Raw genomic sequence first — 19,940 nt, 5'->3', positions numbered from 1 at the left:
GGGTTAAATTAAGTGTCAGTCTAACCAGGCCGCAAGCCCTGCATGTTTTCAAGACATCTGGCCAGCATTTTGGCTTGAGGCAGGACCAGGGGGGGCCAGAATAAGGGCCGGACATTGGGCCATAATGTTGGCTCGAGGCAGGAGCAGGGGGGCCAGAATAAGGTACATCAGTCGTGATTGCATTATACATCTAACAAGAGAGAACGGTATGTAATAAAAAACAGGGCTCAATATAATTCAATATGTAAGGGACGGTGCTGTACATAGCAAGAGAGGGCACTGTATAAGGGACGGCAATATATATATATATATATATATATATATATATATATATAGAGAGAGAGAGAGAGAGAGAGAGAGAGAGAGAGAGAGAGAGAGAGAGAGAGAGCTTTGTCACCATACAAGGAGTGGGGCCCAGGGCCCAGACACGTTTCTTGCACAGGGGCCCCAAGCTGTCAGTGTCCGCCACCTGCTACTACTATCTCTACCACTGATTTTTAAGTACATTTAAAACAGCATGAAATGGAGTTGGTAAGACATGGAATCACGGCAGACTTCTTCATAAATGGCTATAAATTATTAAGAATTTACTGTAGAAAAATGGTAGCATCAGCTTTTTTTCAAATAAGAGTCATAGATAGAAATGTAATATTCACTACATCACCTATTAACATTTCTACACCTAAACTTTTCTAGGTTCCTGAGAAGGTTAATAAATGAACCAATATTAATAACAAATACACACAGTGGGTGAAATAAGTATTGAACACCAATTTACTAAGTAAATATATTTCCAAAGGCGCTATTGACATGAAATTCTCACCAAAAGTAACACATAAAATTCACACAGGCAAGAAAAAAAACTCCAAACCCATAGATGTTCAGAATGAGAAAAGACACAGGGAAAAGGTATGGAACAGGAACACTTGAAAAAAGAGGAGTAAAAAAAACCATGGAAAGCCATGACACCAACTGAAATCTATTCCAAGACATACACCTCTGTTCACCTCTACTTGTGCATACGAGAAATTAAGTGAAGCACCATGAAGATTAAAAGTGATTTTATTGAAACATCTTTCAAAATATAGCAAGAAAGGTGCAAACACAAACAAACACAAACAAACAAACATTACCATCTCATGTGATAACAATTAGCAGCAGGATTGTATACACAAATTAAATACAAGTTCTCGTGTGATTGATATCTGGTGGTACACACCACAAAACACCAATAATATGCAGTAATGTCTGCACACCTGTATAATACCTCAACTTCCAATTTGGTCCAACCAGGAATGAATAAGCTTAACAACATTATCATTACAAAAGATCTTTTAAAAAAGATATAAATACTGGGCAATTATTAAATGGCCATTATAAACTCATCTATGCATGCATGTTTAGGATTTGTTAATGGCGCATACATTGATTCCCTGTCTACCATATAAGGTCCTTTGCAACCTCCGGTCATGTATAAAAGATCTTTTGTAATGATGTGTTGGAATTTGTAGAATAGTCATCCAAGTCCAGTATAATGGTAGGCACAGATATAACCAAAATCTTTTATGTGGTATGATATGTTGGCTGACATAACGGTAATCTAATATAATACACAACTACATAATTGGGATGTAGTTAAATGGTGGGCATATGTGCAATAGGTCATTCAATCTCCAAGCAACTAGGTAATTGGGGTGTAGTAAGATGGCGGAAGCATGCGCAATAGAATCTATGACGATAGAGTTTATCCCCGCCCTCTCTTCACCTCTCATGGCTTACATTGACCTCATTTGTAATAGGCTGTTTAATCATTTCATCTTTAAGCCACTAGCAGGGCTTAAGGGCACATGCGCAATAGGTCACTAATTTCTGTGTGGTGTACTAAAATGGCGGACGCATGCGCAATAGAATCTATGATGATAGAGTCCATCCTCGCCCTCTCTTCACCTCTCATGGCTTACATTGTATTACATCGTTTAAATTTCCAGGTGATTAGGTAATGGAGGTACAGCAAGATGGAGGGCACATATACAATTGGCCAATTAATCTGTATGTGATGTATAAATATGGCGGACACACGTGCAATATAATCTATGACGATATTTGTCATCCCCTCTTGTTATGAATGGGTCACCGAGGAGGAAAAAACAACACAAGCCAAGTCCCAGAAAACCAGAGAGGTTGGTAACTATGCAGATTGCAGATCCCTGATCTTACCACACAACTAGCAGCAGTCGTGGAGCGTACCTACGATGATCCCAGACACCTCGTCACAACCGGAGAGCTACATAAGCCTAAAGCAGGAAGAGAGGAAAACTAAATGCCCCAGAGCAGACCCCAAAGGAAAGACAGCCCCCCACATGTATTGACTGTGAAACAAGATGAAAACACAAACAAAAGGCAGAAAAATAGGCTGAGCAAACGATGGGGCCTGACTAACTAGAAAGGAAAGACACTGTCTGCAATCTGCCAAAAACCCTACCAAAATAATGTCCAACACTTCTGATAGCAAAATTAACCCTGAAGTCACTAGACTTCTCCCACTATATCAGCACTCTGAAATATTCTGAGACAGAGCAAAAAGAGGCCAATCTAATAAGGGACCAAAAGGCAAATACAGATAAATAGCAGTGGAAATTCAGCACAACCCCAGCAGGGGCTGGCTGACCACAAAAAAAAAATGAATTGACCAACAAGAGCAAGTGTGAACATTAGCAAAAGCAAACAACTTGAGAAGACTGGAACAGAGCTGAAGTCCAAGACCTGAGAAGCAGACTGAATCACCAGCACCAGGATAGGGCATCGGCTGTCATATCCAGTCTGATACTCCAGACACCCAATCGTTATCCTCCTCATCAGGCGGCAGATCACTACCAATTAAACCAACCTCACTACCTCCTGTCACCAGAGGGAGAACGGAAGAACTCTCAACTGGTGGAGCAGAAAATGAGTTCACAACACCCGCCCCTTTACCTTTTACGGCTCTGATTGGTTACTTTGGGACGCATTTTTACCGCTGCCCCCTCTCCACCTTACATGGTTTTTATTGGCCACTTGTGGTATTTAACCCGGATGCCCCCTGTCCCGACACGCCTCCCGAAGAAGCGAAAGTGAAACGCGCGTCGGGGCAGAGGGACATCCTTCATGCGATTTAGCAGCGGTCCATTCAGATAATTACATGGCCTTATAGCCTTACATAGTTTCAGAAACCCGCACTTTACCTTATGACCATTGTTAGGTCGGAGCGTCACTGGTGCAGATATAGTGGGGGTGTTTTGGGAACTTGTTTGTTAAGCTTATTCATTCCTGGTTGGGCCAAATTGGAAGTTGAGGTATTATACAAGTGTGCAGACATTACTGCATATTATTGGTGTTTTGTGGTGTGTACCACCAGATATTAATCACACAAGCACTTGTATTTAATTTGTGTATACAATCCTGCTGCTAATTGTTATCACATGAGATGGTAAAGTTTCCCTCTCTCTCGTTTGTATTTGCACCTTTCTTGCTATATTTTTTAAGATGTTTCAATAAAATCATTTCTAATCTTCATAGTGCTTCACTTCATTTCTCCTATGCACAAGTAGAGGTGAACAGAGGTGTATGTCTTGGGTCTTATGAAGTACCTGATAGTTTATTTTGGACTTAAAATTGTGAATTACTGAAATCTATTCCAGCTGGATCACCTGATGTCCTATAAAAAAGTGTCTCATCTATTCTCAGAAGAAATGCGTAGAGCAAGACAGGGAGGGGGGGAGCAGTTGAATAAGCCCCGCCCAGCGGACCAGACAGCGGCAGTTTACATACATCTGAACCGAAATAAAAAAGGTATTTATGCATGAAAGGTGCGGGGTCAGGGGGAAGCAAAAGTACTAAGAGCATCCTTATGTGACACACAATTGAATGCTATCATTATATGATATCTCAAAAAAGGGGTGACAGATTCCCTTTAAAAGTTCTCCTGGGTTTATTGCTCCATATCCCCAGCAACACAAACACAGTAGTCAGCCTTTAGGTCCGGCAACATAAAAATAATAATGTCCATAAACAGGGCTTTGCTCCCTCAGACCCTGTGCACACACAGGCCAGGGCAATGTACGTTAAACACTCAGTTCCATAACACAGTACAGTCTCTTACTGACCAGGGTCAGTGCCATTCACGGTTGTTCTACCGTCCACTCTGGAGGTATCTCACAGACCTCGTTCCTCTGGTTTAGGAAAGCTAGCACTGCTTCCCCAGGCTGTGCGATATCCAGCAAGCAGGGTTGGCCTGGAGCCACACACAGCCTTCTACCTCCCAGGTTACAGACAACTCTGTAGTGTCCCACCTGGACACATGGAAGTCTGTGCACAATCCAGACTCCCAACACTCCCTCATGTGCTAAACACACCTTCATTATGTAGGATGTAACCCCACCCCCAGGTGAGGTATGGATCACATGGCTGGTCACCTGGTCATGACCTCACGGCAGGTCTTGAAAATACCTGCAGGTCCCGAAGGAAAACAGGTACAGCCAGCACCCTCTCCCAAAGGTGAGGTAATATGGGTAGCCTGACCCTCCCATCTCTCATAGCTACCCGCAACCCGGACCCAGGTGCACTAACCGTTACATTAGTGCTCACGTGCACTAATAATAAAACACTCCGGGTTGCATCTCAGGGAGCATCCATCCCTGTGACATATATCGGCCATTCACAACCCTGCCAGTCACTGTTTCTGCATCACCACAGAGGGAACGCCTGTATGCATGACCTGGGGAGCCCACATAGCGCTCCCTAGCTGTCTCAGGGGGTCACTGCATTACAGCTTCCAGAATTGCCATTCTGATCCAGCGGCCGATTATTGCCTCTCACACCATTAGGAATAACAAATAGCGAGTCTGCCTTCCCGAAGGGAGCGTTCCTGGCCAGATAGAGCCTTATCGCCCTGACCAGGTCTAGCTTATTCAAAGAACGCTCCAGAGGATGGGTTGGAGTGGGGATAAATGACGGAAGGATTATATCCTCGTTCAGGTGGAAGGCCGATACCACCTTGGGAAGAAAGGAAGGGGGAGGCTGCAAAACATCCTTTTCTTGGTGCATAATCAAAAATGGAGGGTGACAAGACAGGGCCGCCAATTCTGAAACTCGCCTAATAGAGGTGATCCCTACGAAAAATACCACCTTCCAGTGCAAAAAGTACATGGGAGCTTCCTGGAGGGGTTCAAATGGTGACTCTGTCAAGGCTTCCAAGGCCAGGTTAAGATCCCATGGAGCCACTGGTGAGGAGAAGCTGTATGTGCCACCCCTTGAAGAAAGGTCTTAACCTGCAGGCGGAAGGCCAAATTTCTTTGAAAAAAAAAAAAAAGACAACAGATACTTGGCCCTTCAAAGAACTTAGGGCAAGACCAGCATCTAATCCTGCCTGGAGGAAGGCTAGGACAGATGATAGGGAACAGGGCATAGGTGTGATGTGATTAGACTCACACCAGCCAAAATAGGCCTTCCAGGCTCGATAGTAGACCCTGGAAGAAGATGGTTTCCTAGCTTGGATCATTGTATTAGTGACTCGGTCCGAAAATCCAGCTGCTCTTAGTATGGTGGTTTCAACGGCCATGCCGTCAAATTGAGCAACCGAGAATTTGAGTGGTAAAATGGCCCCTGAGCCAGGAGATCTGGTCTGTCGGGGAGTCTCCAGGGGGTGCCTGCGAGAAGATTTATAATTTCTGCAAACCAGGCCCTCTTGGGCCAGTACGGGACGATCAATGACTGGCACCCCTTCCGTCTTGATCTTCTTTAGCAACCTGGGCAGGAGAGGAAGGGGAGGGAACAGGTAAGGGAGTCTGAACTGTCCCCAGGGAATGACCGGAACGTCGACCCCTATTGCTAGAGGATCACAGCACCTGGAGACAAACTGTTGGACCCTTCTGTTCTGTTGAGACGCCAGAAGGTCCACATCCGGAGACCCCCATAACCGGCAGATCAGAAGGAACACGTCCTGATGTAAGGACCATTCCCCTGCTGCGAGCCCCTCCCGACTGAGGAAGTCGGCGGCCATGTTGTCTGTGCCGGGGATGTAAACAGCCGAAATTGCAGGAATCACAGTTGATAAAGCGAAACGCGCGTCAGGGGTGACACGTGGCTCCAGGGCAACTAGGCACCATACTACATGGGTAAGCACTAAAAGCATTAGTTTAGTTTGATCTTTTTGGCTGTCAGTTTGGCTGCATACTGAGGGCTGGTCCCTATATATGTGCAACGCCATTGTAACTACTTTTTATCTATGGTCACTATTGGTGGTTCTAATATTGAAGATTTATATAATATTACATAATTGTTATCTTTATGTGCCATTAAGATAATATTTGCTTGTGAATTGTCATGGATATTATAACATCTAGGGTCACGTGAAAAATTGTTTTTTATTGTATCTATGTAAGTTTATATAATTTCATGTACAATAATTAAGATACTCTTTTAAAAAAAAACAACTATCTATAGCACTCCTTTGTCTTCTTTTTTTATTATATAGTTTGGAGTTTACATTTATTAAATCTAGAAATCTTTGGGCATAAAAAAGGGTTAAATCCACTTGGATTATTGATTATTGTAAACAAGTGTCATTTTGCCCATAATTGTCTTTGGATATTCTATTGTATTGCGTAAGGTGGGATTTTTCCCTGTTGATAATCCAACCAAACCGGGACAGCGTGTTTAGAACCACTGCTAGGTTTTCCTGAGCCTGAGTGAAGGAGGGTGCTTTGACAAGAATATCGTCGAGATATAGGACTAATACTATGCCTCTGACCCTTAATATAGCTACCATCGCTGCCATAATTTTCGTAAAAATTCTGGGGGCTGTTGCCAGCCCAAATGGCAGGGCCACAAACTGGAAATGCTGCTGGTGGACAGCGAAGCGCAAAAACCTTTGATGTCCCTGAAAAATGGGGACGTACAGGTAGGCGTCCCGAATATCTATGGAACATAGGAATTCCTGATCCTCCATAGAAGGAACCTGAAATGGCGTAAGCGGACCTATCTGTTTAACCTTTTGAGGTCTAGTATGGGACGAACCGAGCCATCCTTTTTTGGTATCACAAACAGGTTTGAGTAAAAACCTGTAAAACGTTCCTGCTTGGGAACGGGGATGATTACTCCTGCGGTGAGGAGAGAGTCGATTGCTGCAAAAAAACCTAAGGCCATGGCAGCGTCTTTTGGTGGTCGGGATAGATAAAAAAAAAAAAAAACGGTCTCGTGGAAGCGCGTTGAAGTCTATCTTGCATCCTGTGGCTACTGCCTCCTTTACCCAGATATCCTCTACTGAATTCTGCCAGACATATCTGAAGAAGAGAAGGTGGCCTCCTAGTCTGGGAGAGGAACAAGGAATGGAGCTGGAATCCCTGCAGGCGTCAGGCTCAAGAGATTCTGCCTGGCCCTGACCTGGTAGCAGTGCTGTTGGAACTGCGAGGGCACCATGAAGGGGTGGCCCGAAAGGATACCCTCTTCCTATCTGTAGGTGCTTGCGACCTCTGTTGGCAATGAGCATAAGCGCCTGTCGCTGGGGCACAACGAAAGGGCTGAAAAGATTGGGCCTTACGTCTGAAAGCATATCAACAAGACCTGGCCTGAGGAAGGGAGCTTGTTCCCCCCGTTGCATCCTTAATGATTTGATCTAACATTGGCCCAAAGAGTCGTGAACCCTGAAAAGATGCAAGAACGTCAGATGGGACGGTCTGTAGGAGCGCCAGCTATGCGTGGGTATTGGTATGCAGATGGGGATCCGATGCTGTTCCAGCCGGGTGCCTCAACAGAGGAACAATTATAGGAAAGTTGCTGAAAGACCCAGTCTGCAGGGCGCAAAGGACAGGATTCTAATAAATGAATTTTTTGCATCAATAGAATCCTGTCCTTTGGGAACCGTGAAAAGGCATCTTTGAGGACAAATCAGCCTGCCAAGTCTTTAGCCAGAACGTCCGCCGGACGGCTATCATGTTGCTGGATGCTTGAGCTGCGCAAAACGCGGCATCCAGGGCTGCTACCATATATTTCCCAGCCTGAGAGATTTGGTCTGCGAATTCCGCTAGTTCTGCTGGTGGGGTTCCTGCCAATATGCCCTGTCTAAGCTGTTTGGCCCATTCTGTAACCGACTTAGCTACCCAAGCCGAGGCGAAAGCCGGACACAATGTAGCGGCTGCTGCCTCAAAGGCGGATTTTGCCAGGGATTCTATCCTCCTATCATTGGGATCCTTCAGGGCTGCCCCTCTGGCAAGTGGGAGGACTGTATTGGTAGAGTCTGGACACTGGTGGATCCACCAAAGGGGAGGTCCAGTTGGTGGTGAGGTCTGGAGGGAAAGGATATAAAATCCCAAAACGGCTTCCCCTCTGAAACCGCCTGGTTGGGTTTTTTTACCTTTCCCTGGTCAATACTTCCTCAGAATCCCTGTGGGAGGCGAAAACCCTGAAGGGGGACTTATGCCGCTTAAATGAAAATGCTTGATCATTAGGTTTCTATGTGGCGTCCCCAATGTTAAAGGTCTCATTGACTGCGGCAATGAGGCCCTGAACCATATCCTTGACACCCTGGGACTGCTCTGACCCGTACTCAGATCCCTCCTCTGAGTGTGTCTCTGGATAATGCCTCGCCTGATTCCAAGGATGAGGACCGGTAGGAGGCAGACGGCCAGAGAAACTCTGGCGGTGAGATGGAGTGAGAATGGGACCTGGGTTGGTGGTCCTGTCTAAACTTTTTACGGCCTCTAGGTCCAAAAAGGGGCTCCTTCGATGCACCTGTGTCCACTGGAGTCTGAAGTGGCAATCTGTCAAGCACCGTTACCAAGGTCTGTGAAACCTTGGTAAGGTCGGCCACAGACTTAGATAAGGAAGAGGCCCATTCTGGACACTCACTGTCTCCCGTGTCAATAGATGGCCTCTGGGCGGCAGGCAGGGCGGCCTCATCCTTCTCCAAGGATAATACGGGAGCTCTGGCAGGAAAGGCGGGGAGGCTGCACCTGCTCTCTAGCGTAGGCAATACCATGGGCCTGCTGAACTCTGAGCAGAGTGGGGAGGACTGACCCAAAGGAAGCCTGTTATTGCATTTCCCTTAAACCATGTGCCAACCGTGGGGGGTAAAAAACAGAGTGAGGGAGCAACCTGTAGTGCAGAACTCACATATCCACGTCCTGTGTCCCCACCACAGCTTCCGCCCAAAGGCAGATGGAGAGAGAGCACGAGGTAAGCAGCCCTGCCGCTGCCTAGAAGCTTATGAAATCCCCGCCCAAAACCGGTGGATGAGGCCCTGCTCTGGCTTCCTGGAGCACCAAGATGGCACCGGTACCGGAAGAGGACGCTGACGGGCGGCCTATTCTGGATCTGACATCGGCCGCGCTGGGCTCTGAAGCCGTTCAGGAGCCGTTGGAGCCTAACGCTGCTACGAGAGGAAGGCGGGGAGTCCCCAGGGCCTGCGCTGCACCTCCGTGCTTGAAAGAAAGCACAGGGAAAAATGCAGGAAAAGGAGGGTTTTTTTTTTTTTTCAAACTGCCCCTGGGGCTTCCTGCTGCCCTCCCCCTGACTAGAGCAGTCACATTCAGTCTAGGGCGACTGGTGACCAAAATATAAACACTGCAGCCTCTTACCTTTAGCTCCCCCAGTAACAGGGGTCAGTTACCTGAACGAAAAGATTGCTGTCCCAAACCTTTTCTTCCGGGGCGTCTCTCTCGATCATCAGGTTCTGGAGGATGAGTGATGGGAGACAAAGATCAGGACCAGGAGCGGTTACCTGAACACGAGTCCGTGTTAGGGTCCTGCCAATGGGTTTTATGAAGATATGGGATGGGAGTACAGGCCGTACTTATAATCCCCGTGTGGGAATACAGATGTAGCAGATCTACTCTGTATCCCTCCATGGTTACCTGAAAAGGAACGACGCACACTGAGGTAGGCATGGGTCTGTAAGAGACCCCTGTCCACCTCCTGCTGACCCTAAGCAAAACTGATTGTCCTACAGCCGGTCAGAGGGGTGTATACTGCGGAGGCAACATGTTTTTCATGGCATAGCGTCAACCTCCTAGTGGCAGCAGAACACAGCCACGGTTCCGGTGTCCCCCACTGAGAAAGAGAAAAGTCAACGCCTCTGTGACCGGAGGTACACTTGTTACCGCCGGTTACAGCTGCTGGCTCACACTATCATCTGACAATGTGTGAACTGCAGCTCACTAACCACCGGTAATAACCTTATCGCCGATCAGAGGCAATTTTTGCTACGCTGTCATGCACATCACGACAGCGTGGCAAACAACGGATGTTCAGGCCCTCCATTCATCTGAATGGTGTCCAGGAACTGTTCTGGTACCAGAAACGAACTTTTTTTTTTTCTTTAAGTGTTTGGTCAAACCCACACATCAGGACACAACTCAATTTATGAGAATCTATAATTTGATTTCTTTGCCTGTGTGGATTGGATAGGTTGTGAGAATTTCAAATCAATAGAACCTTTCGAAATATATTTTTGCATAAACTCCATCTATAACTAAAAAAAAAAGCCAGTCAGTCTCCATCATGCTACAGGACTCACTGCAAAAAAAAAAATTAAGGTGCACAAATATAATGATATATACAATTTAAAAGTCTAGCTCACTTGTGTAGAGCAAGCTGAGTCTGTGCCTGCTGAAAACAAGCCATCTCAGTTGGTGTCCTCAGATACTGCTCTATCTCACTGTCCGAAATATCCTCATCTCCAGTAATATCTTGGAGTTTATCGGGAAATGCAGTGGCATGTGATCTTTTCCTTGGCTTGGTCATGCATGGTGGAAGGAAGGCTGCACTTGGATGCTGTAGATCAGAAGACTTGCTCTCTTCTGACTTTATGGTGGACACCTCCACATCTTCCAGAGCCTTCCTCAAAAGATAAGTCTTGTGTTTTAAAATGTCACCCAAGTGAAATACCACATTGTTCTTATTTATGGTGAGCATCTTCAGCCAGGGTAACTGTGCGGACAGCTTTAGGCAGATTTCTTTAAGTTCTTTCAATCGCATTACCGCAGGAGAAGGCTTTTCAGTCTCTGACAACTTGCAAAACCGAGAAAAAGTGCATGACCGGCGTTGGACGGGTTTGAGAGACTGCCAAGCAAGATAGACAGCTGCAGTTATCATGGGAATGGGCTGACGTCCAGTGACTAGCCACGTCTCACTTGCCAACTCCAGTATTTGAAAAGTCCGCTCCAATACTTTATCTGGACTCTCTGCATAATTCTTTGGGGCTGACGAGCAATCCTGGAATAACCGAAAACTGCAAAAAAAAAATAAGAAGAATATGGTTATAATAGGAAACATTCATGAGAACCATTATGAAATAGTCGTGAGACCAACCGATGCGACTTCATCCCGGGCAACACATACTCTACTTAGTTAAAAAATTTAATGACGGTCTTTCTATTTTTCTACCTTTAAAGAAGACTAGGTGTCACATGGCGGGCAGTCCAGATGATCTGTGCACCCTGCCCCCACCATGGATTTTCCCATAGCAAAAATCTACTGACCGATTCCCTTTAAATTCCGTCTGAGCGTGAAGAGAGACAGGAGATGGTTTCCTCCGGCTCAAAGTGAACATTACAGCTGCAGCCAATCAATGGGTGCTGATTGGTTACAATGGTCACATGACTTCCCCCGCCAAAAGAGAAAGTGAGAAGCCTTACAATCAGAGAGCGGGGTGTGAAGGAACAAAGGGAAGCTGGTAGGCGTCTGATTTTTTTTTTCTATTAGAGCCACAATGGGCCCATTTATACAACGAAGTAAAGTAGTGGACGGCCCATTTAAAATTAAATTTAATTTAATCTGTAATTACACTTGTTTTCCATTGATTGCAATGCCATTGAAACGGAGCTCAACCTGCAGCGTAGTGTCGTTCTACAAAGCTAGGCGTCAGGTCAAGTGTTCACAAGGTGATCATGTACATCACCAGCTGTCAGCCATTATAATTATGTGGATATTTCCTACAAAGGAATCCAGGAAATCCAGAAACAAAATGGGATGACCTGCGCTGCCATCCAAAGATAAGATGACCAGAATCCAAGCAATGTGGTTAAATTTTAATGTGTTTCAAGGTTTGATACTTCATCAGAACAATCTGCGATCAGAATATACTTTTGTCTTTATTTTACATTGACAACTAAACCGCATTACTTGGATTGCCATCTCCTTATCTTTTGACAGCAGCACAGGTCATCCCATTTGTTTCAGGTTTTCCTCGAATTCTCCTTGTGCGTATGTAGCAGCCATAAGCCTCTTTAACCCCTTCACGACCTATAGGTACGTCATAGGACGCGTCCCGGCATTTGATCAGACGTGGTGTAGCGTTTAGCGAAATTGTTGGGATTTGGTTCCGAATTCGATCGGCAGCGAACATTGCTTTTGCAATATTCGTTGAACACAGACGAACATCATTAGAGTCAATGGGAGTAGAAATTACCTAATATGTTCGGAACTGATCATCAAACATACTTTTGGCACGAATAGGGTACCAATATGGCACGAATATGGTAAATTTACATTCGGCGACAGAATCCAAACAAATATGCTTAACTCTAGTCATGTGCTCCTAACAGCCACAGGTGGAATCATGGTAAATGCCGCTGTCAATCTCTAACAGCGGCATTGAACTTGCCCTTACCGGAAGTGCACCACATGGCAAGATGATTTCTTATACACATAACAGGGCTGAAGCCCCGCAATGTGTAGCACAAACAATCGGATGATGGCAACTTGATGTCCTAAGGGGACTATTGAGGCAAGTAAAAACAAAAAAAAATTATATTATATATACACACACACACACAGTTGTGGCCAAAAGTATTGACGCCCCTGCAATTCTGTCAGATAATACTCCGTTTCTTCCTGAAAATGATTGCAAACACAAATTCTTTGGTATTATCTTCATTTAATTTGTCTTAAATGAAAAAACAGAAGAGAATGAAGCAAAAAGCAAAACATTGATCATTTCACACAAAACTCCAAAAATGGGTCAGACAAAAGTATTGGCACCCTCAGCCTAATACTTGGTTGCACAACCTTTAGCCAAAATAACTGCGACCAACCGCTTCCGGTAACCATCAATGAGTTTCTTACATTGCTCTGCTGGAATTTTAGACCATTCTTCTTTGGCAAACTGCTCCAGGTCCCTGATATTTGAAGGGTGCCTTCTCCAAACTGCAATTTTTAGATCTCTCCACAGGTGTTCTATGGGATTCAGGTCTGGACTCATTGCTGGCCACCTTAGAAGTCTCCAGTGCTTTCTCTCAAACCATTTTCTAGTGCTTTTTGAAGTGTGTTTTGGGTCATTGTCCTGCTGGAAGACCCATGACCTCTGAGGGAGACCAAGCTTTCTCACACTGGGCCCTACATTATGCTGCAAAATTTGTTGGTAGTCTTCAGACTTCATAATGCCATGCACACTGTCAAGTAGTCCAGTGCCAGAGGCAGCAAAGCAACCCCAAAACATCAGGGAACCTCCGCCATGTTTGACTGTAGGGACCGTGTTCTTTTCTTAGAATGCCTCTTTTTTTCTCCTGTAAACTCTATGTTGATGCCTTTGCCCCAAAAGCTCTACTTTTGTCTCATCTGACCAGAAAACATTCTTCCAAAACGTTTTAGGCTTTTTCAGGTAAGTTTTGGCAAACTCCAGCCTGGCTTTTTTATGTCTCAGGGTAAGAAGTGGGGTCTTCCTGGGTCTCCTACCATAGAGTCCCTTTTTATTCAGACGCCGACGGATAGTATGGGTTGACACTGTTGTACCCTTGGACTGCAGGGCAGCTTGAACTTGTTTGGATGTTAGTCGAGGTTCTTTATCCAACATCCGCACAATCTTGCGTTGAAATCTCTTGTCAAGTTTTCTTTTCCATCCACATCTAGGGAGGTTAGCCACAGTGCCATGGGCTTTAAACTTCTTGATGACACTGCGCACGGTAGACACAGGAACATTCAGGTCTTTGGAGATGGACTTGTAGCCTTGAGATTGCTCATGCTTCCTCACAATTTGGTTTCTCAAGTCCTCAGACAGTTCTTTGGTCTTCTTTCTTTTCTCCATGCTCAATGTGGTACACACAAGGACAGAGGTTGAGTCAACTTTAATCCATGTCAACTGGCTGCAAGTGTGATTTAGTCATTGCCATTACCTGTTAGGTGCCACAGGTAAGTTACAGGTGCAGTTAATTACACAAATTAGAGAAGCATCACATGATTTTTCGAACAGTGCCAATACTTTTGTCCACCCTCTTTTTTATGTTTGGTGTGGAATTATATCCAATTTGGCTTTAGGACAATTCTTTTTGTGTTTTTTCATTTAAGACAAATTAAATGAAGATAATAATTCCAAAGAATTTGTGTTTGCAATCATTTTCAGGAAGAAACTGAGTATTATCTGACAGAATTGCAGGGGTGTCAATACTTTTGGCCACAACTGTGTGTATATATAAGTTCCAATTACCTCCCTTTTGCCTCATTCAAAACAAAAAAAAAAACAAAAGAAGAAAAACAAAGCAAAACACACATTTGATATTGTTGCGTTCAGAAACGGACGCTCTATCAAAATATAAACTAAATTAATCTGATCGGTAAATGGTTTAACGAGCAAAAAACAAAATGCCAGAATTACATTTTTTGGACCCTGCAACATTGTAATAAAATGCAATAAGAGGCCATCAAAACATTGTATCTACCCCAATATGGCCTCAATAAAAATGTCAGCTCGTTCAAAAAAATAAGCCCTCACACAGAACACAAAAAAAATGGAGACGCTACGGGTCTCTTGAAAATGGCGCCATTTTCTTTTCTTACAAACTTTGGATTTTTTTTCCCACTGCTTAAATAAGAAGGAACCTAGACATGTTTGGTGTCTGTGAACTCAATGACCTGGAGAATCATAATGGCAGGTCAGTTTTACCATTCAGTGAACAAAGAAAAAATAAAAAGCCAAAATAGTGGAATTGCAGTTTTTTTTTTGCAATTTCACTGCACTTGGAATTTTTTTTCCCGGTTTCCAGTACATGATGTGGTAAAACCAATGGTGTAGTTCAAAAGTACAACTCGTCCCGCAAAAACCAAGCCCTCACATAGCACCAATTGATGAAAAAAAAATTTTTTTTATGGCTCTGGAAAAAGGAAAGCAATAAAGAAAAACAGAAAATACTAAGGTTGTGAGGGTGGTTGTATGAACAAAACCCGAACAGGTGAGCATGGCATGAATGTGCAATTTATACAATTTACCCAGATAAGGCCCCACTGCGCTTTTTTGTCACTCTCTAGTTTGCAATACTACAATGGAAATAGATCGTTTCCACTCTCCACATGATAAATCCTGCCACCATCCACCCTGGATTACCTTTGGCAATGACTTTTGGCCAGATCCTGAAGGCTCATGGAAGGGACATCGATCTTCAATGCTTGGCCCAGTTCCAGGAACACGCTGCTGAGGACTTCATACGAGGAGTAAACCATGGAAGAAATGGTGGCAACAGTGAGAGGCCAGCAGTTCTGTCTGCATGTTATGTATACACAGCACCCAATAATTGCCTCCTTCTTCTCTTTTCTGGCAAAGTGGCACAATGGGAGGTAGAAGACACTTTCATAATAGGACACGGCGGTATCTGCAAAGCTGTTCGGAAGCCTGAGGACCTTACAAAGATTCCTGACACGAATAATACCTGGTGGGAAGAAGAAACATCACATAAGACTAATCATCACCTCTATCTTTCTCACAGTAAGAGAAACTACTGCAATCCCTCACACTTAAAACCTGTGCCACTGACCCCCACCCTCCCGCACCCTCTCTCTGGAGCACTTTGGAATGCTCACTCCGTCTGAAACAAGCTCCATGTGATCCATGACCTCTTTATCTCCTGCAATCTTTCCTTCCTGGTCCTCACTGAGACCTGGCTGACACCCCCTGACACGGCTTCCCCAGCCGCACTGAGTTATGGCGGCCTCCACTTTACCCACACTCCTCGCCCTGGCAACAGACAAGGTGGAGGAGTGTGTTTCCTCCTTTCTAAAATCTGCTCCTGCAACCCTATCCAGCCCCCACCCTCCCTTATCCTCCCTTCTTTCGAGGTTCACTCTGTCCGTATTTATTCTCCCTCTAATCTCCAAATGGCTGTTATATATCGACCACGGGGCTCTCAGCCACTGCCTTCATCGACCAATTCTCCACCTGGCTCCTCCACTTTCTCTCTGCTGACATGCCCACCATCATCATAGGGGACTTCAATATCCCCACTGACACCCACCAACCGGCAGCCTCCAAACTCCTGTCACTTAGCTCATCCTTTGGACCTCCTCAGTGGTCCACCAGAGCCACCCACACAGATGGACATACATTAGACCTCATCTTCACCCGCCTCTGTTCCCTACCCAATCTCACAACCTCTCCCTTCCCGCTATCTGACCACCATCTATTCACCTTATCATCCTTGTCCTTCTCACCTGCCTCCCATGTCAAGCCACAAGCACATCCTCGCAGAAACCTCGTACACCTAGACATTCACAGACTCTCAGACTCTCTTCTACCTCTGTCCTCCATATCTTCACTCCACAACACGGACAGTGCCACCGCTTTCTACAACGCCACAATCACATCAGCCATAGACTCAGTCGCCCCTCTCATGCATGGCAAAGTGCGACAAGTCAACAGGCAACCCTGGCACAACAACCTCACCAAAAAACTTCGACAAGCATCCAGGGTCGCAGAGCGGCGTTGGAAGAAAACATGCCTGCCAGACGACTTCACTGCTTTCAAACAAGCTACACTTGCCTTCAAATCAGCCCTCACCTCTGCTAAACAGACCTATTTCACAAACCTTGTATCTTCATTATCCCACAACCCAAAACAACTGTTCCGCACATTTAACTCTCTCCTCCGCCCACCACTGCCACCTCCAACTCCCCTGATCTCTGCTGAGGACTTGGCCACCTACTTCAAAAACAAGATCAACCAAACAAGGCAAACATTTACTGTTCCACCACCCCAACTACTCCACATACCAGATCTCTGCCCTTCCCTAATAACCTCCCTCTCCAACATCACTATAGGAGAGCTTACTCATCTCCTTTCCAAATCACACCTCACCACCTGTGCACTTGACCCCATCCCTTCCCACCTGCTCCCCAACCTCACTAACATGATAATTCCAGCCCTAACCCATCTCTTCAACCTATCCCTATTTTCTGGTACCTTCCCCTCTGCCTTCAAACATGCCAACATAACACCCATCCTCAAAAAAAAAAATCAAACCTCGACCCAACTGCTATGCCCAGCTATTGCCCCATATCACTGCTCAACTTTCCTCCCACCTCTCATCTAACTCACTCCTTGACATCCTCCAGTCTGGCTTCCGCCCCCACCACTCCACTGAAACTGCCCTGACCAAAATTACTAATGACTTACTCACAGCCAAAGCTAACAGACAGTTCTCCACCCTCCTCCTTCTTGACCTGTCCTCTGCCTTCGACACAGTCGACTACTGCTACAGATCCTTTCTTCCCTTGGCATCAAAGACCTTGACCTGTCCTGGATTGCCTCATACCTTTCTGACCACACATTCAGTGTTTCCCACTCCCACACTACCTCCTCATCCCGCCCTCCCTCTGTTGGAGTCCCCCAAGGCTGTCTTGGGGCCCCTACTTTTTTCCCATCTATACCCTTGGCCTAGGACATATCAAAGTCCCATGGCTTCCAGTACCACCTGTATGCAGACGACACTCAGATCTACCTCTCTGGCCCAGATGTCACCTCTCTGCTGTCCAGAATCCCAGAGTGTCTATCAGCCATATCCTCCTTTTTCACCTCTCGCTTCCTAGAACTCAATGTAGACAAAACTGAACAAATTATCTTTCCTCCATCTCAAGTATCTTCCCTACCCGATCTATCTATTAGGGTAAACGGCATCACTGCTGCAGCCAATCACTGATCTCAGCCCCAGTAGTTTGCAGAAGTTGTTGCGCTCAGTGATGCGACTGACTGCAGCAGTGATGACAGCTGTAGACGCAACGTCACTGCTACAGCCAAAGCACAGACCGATGCAGCATTGGAGACAGTGCTGAACCGGGGGAGGGCGAATACTCTCTGGTTTTGTTATTTTGCATGACAGGCAATGATTGGGGTTCATTTTTCTAAAAGTGGAAAACCCCTATGTGTATAATTTGGATAAGCTGTAAAACGAATAAAGAACCTATTTTTTCACTTCATCGTTGAGCTGGACCATCTACTCATTGGATAAGCTGTAAAACCCCCATGATGCTGGTGTCATATACTTCATTTAGGACAGCGGGATGGCTCAGTGGGTAGCAGTGTTACTTTGCAGCTCTGGGGTTCTTAGTTCAAATCCCATCAAGGACCACATCTGCAAAGAGTTTGTATGTTCTCCCCGTGTTTGTGTGGGTTTCCTCCGGGTTCCTCTCACACCCCAAAGATAAACTGCTAGGGTGAGCCCCAATAGGGACAGTGCTGATAATGGCTGTCAAGTGCTTTGTAATAAATGCCGCCATATATCTAATTTCATAAAAACAACTATCCTGCATGTTAAACAGGCTTACCATTACATCAGTGTGGGTGACACTTACCCTGCAGTTTAGTTCGGCTGATTGTGTCATTCTGTCCAGTGCTTTCTGCAAATGTCACCGCTGTGAAGAAAAGCGAAACAGAAAGACCATTAAAACCTGCGGACAAGGAAAGCGGATGTGATGTTGGAAGCAAAAGATGGAAATACAGGACCTTTTCTGGCCGGCACTAGAAAACTACTGCTGACAAGATGAAGGGAAGCTTCACTGAATACATTTCCATCCTAACTCACAGAATCCAGCCGAGCGCCATTACTAATGTATAAAACAGGCAATACTGGCAGCCGGCAGGGGAAAGGTGGGGACAGCTGTGGAGAGCAAGATGGAGGCATGCAGCCCACTGTGGGGGTTTCCCACCCCTACTACAATACGCATGGTGGGAATGCAGCCATTGCATCATCCTCTTGTTTGCCATATGCTATGCCCATTTTTGAGAAAACTGGGGGACACTCCCTCGGCCGGCAGTAGCCAGATGTAACCAGTGTAGGGAGCGGAAGAGCAGGCCGTGTCCACGGTGTGGTGTCAGCAGATCAGCTCCTACTGACGGGAATAGTATCTGGGGAGTTACCCGGCGGCTCTGCTTCAGAGCTTGTGCCCCTCTCTAGCCATGGCCGGAGGCTTGTGTAGGCCCTGTAGCTGCCCTCATCCGACCAGCACTGGTGCCGTACACACAATGGACCCCACGTATGCCTATAAAGTGGAATATGGCGCACCCTTGTGCTAGCAGAAACGTTATGAGGCCACTCAGTCGTCACCTCTGACCAAAGGCATCAGCCATGATGAGAGATTAATCTCATCAGCATTTAGAAGAGGAGATGCAGAGACTGGATACGACGAGGCGCAGATTTTGGGATGCAAACTATACAGCAGTGAGCAGCTTGCAGTGTGGTGCGATGGGTGCAAGTTGCAGGAGATGCACTGAGTGTATGCATTACAGCACACCATACAAATAAAGCTGCCAGAATCAAATTGAGGCGCTGAGCAATAGTAACCAATCAGATCAGTTCTTTCACTGTCTGACCTGCAGTAAACATGAAAGCTGGACTTTCATTGGCTGTCTACGTGCGGCTCACAAATAAGCTTCTTACGCTACCAGGGTAACCCCCGCCCATACACTGCAGAAAGCAGCGCACAGTCCTCCCACCTTGCAGGTAGCTCTCCTCGGTGTGTGTGGTCGTCAGTTTCCCCTCGGTCAGGACGTAGCCGCAGTCCGCACACACGAGCTGCTCCTGGGAGTAGTGCGCGTCCTCCACAATGTCCCCGGAGCCGCAGTCCGGGCATCGCTTCCTCCCAGACATGTTTACGCCTGAAGATGCGACTATGCGCCAAGCACTAGAGGCTAAATCCAAGTCGGCTAA

General features: G+C 45.9%; 1 protein-coding gene across 1 annotated transcript; it reads right to left on the bottom strand.

Annotated features, from left to right (window-relative positions):
* Positions 1 to 10,388: 10,388 nt before the first annotated feature.
* On the bottom strand, positions 10,389 to 19,939 carry LOC141084341 (transcription factor IIIB 50 kDa subunit-like). The gene is made up of 4 exons (XM_073569027.1): positions 19,727 to 19,939; positions 18,586 to 18,645; positions 15,350 to 15,671; positions 10,389 to 11,263 (listed from the first exon to the last, which is right to left on the bottom strand). The coding sequence occupies exons 1-4, from the start codon at positions 19,878 to 19,880 to the stop codon at positions 10,609 to 10,611; spliced, it is 1,191 nt and encodes a 396-aa protein (XP_073425128.1). The 5' UTR covers positions 19,881 to 19,939; the 3' UTR covers positions 10,389 to 10,608.
* Between the last annotated feature and the right edge of the window lies 1 nt (position 19,940).

This window comes from Dendrobates tinctorius, unplaced genomic scaffold, assembly GCF_039654945.1.
Source record: "Dendrobates tinctorius isolate UK_male_01 unplaced genomic scaffold, ASM3965494v1 ptg000022l, whole genome shotgun sequence".
Taxonomy (NCBI): Eukaryota; Metazoa; Chordata; class Amphibia; order Anura; family Dendrobatidae; genus Dendrobates; species Dendrobates tinctorius.
This window is presented reverse-complemented; position numbering and strand designations above follow the sequence as displayed.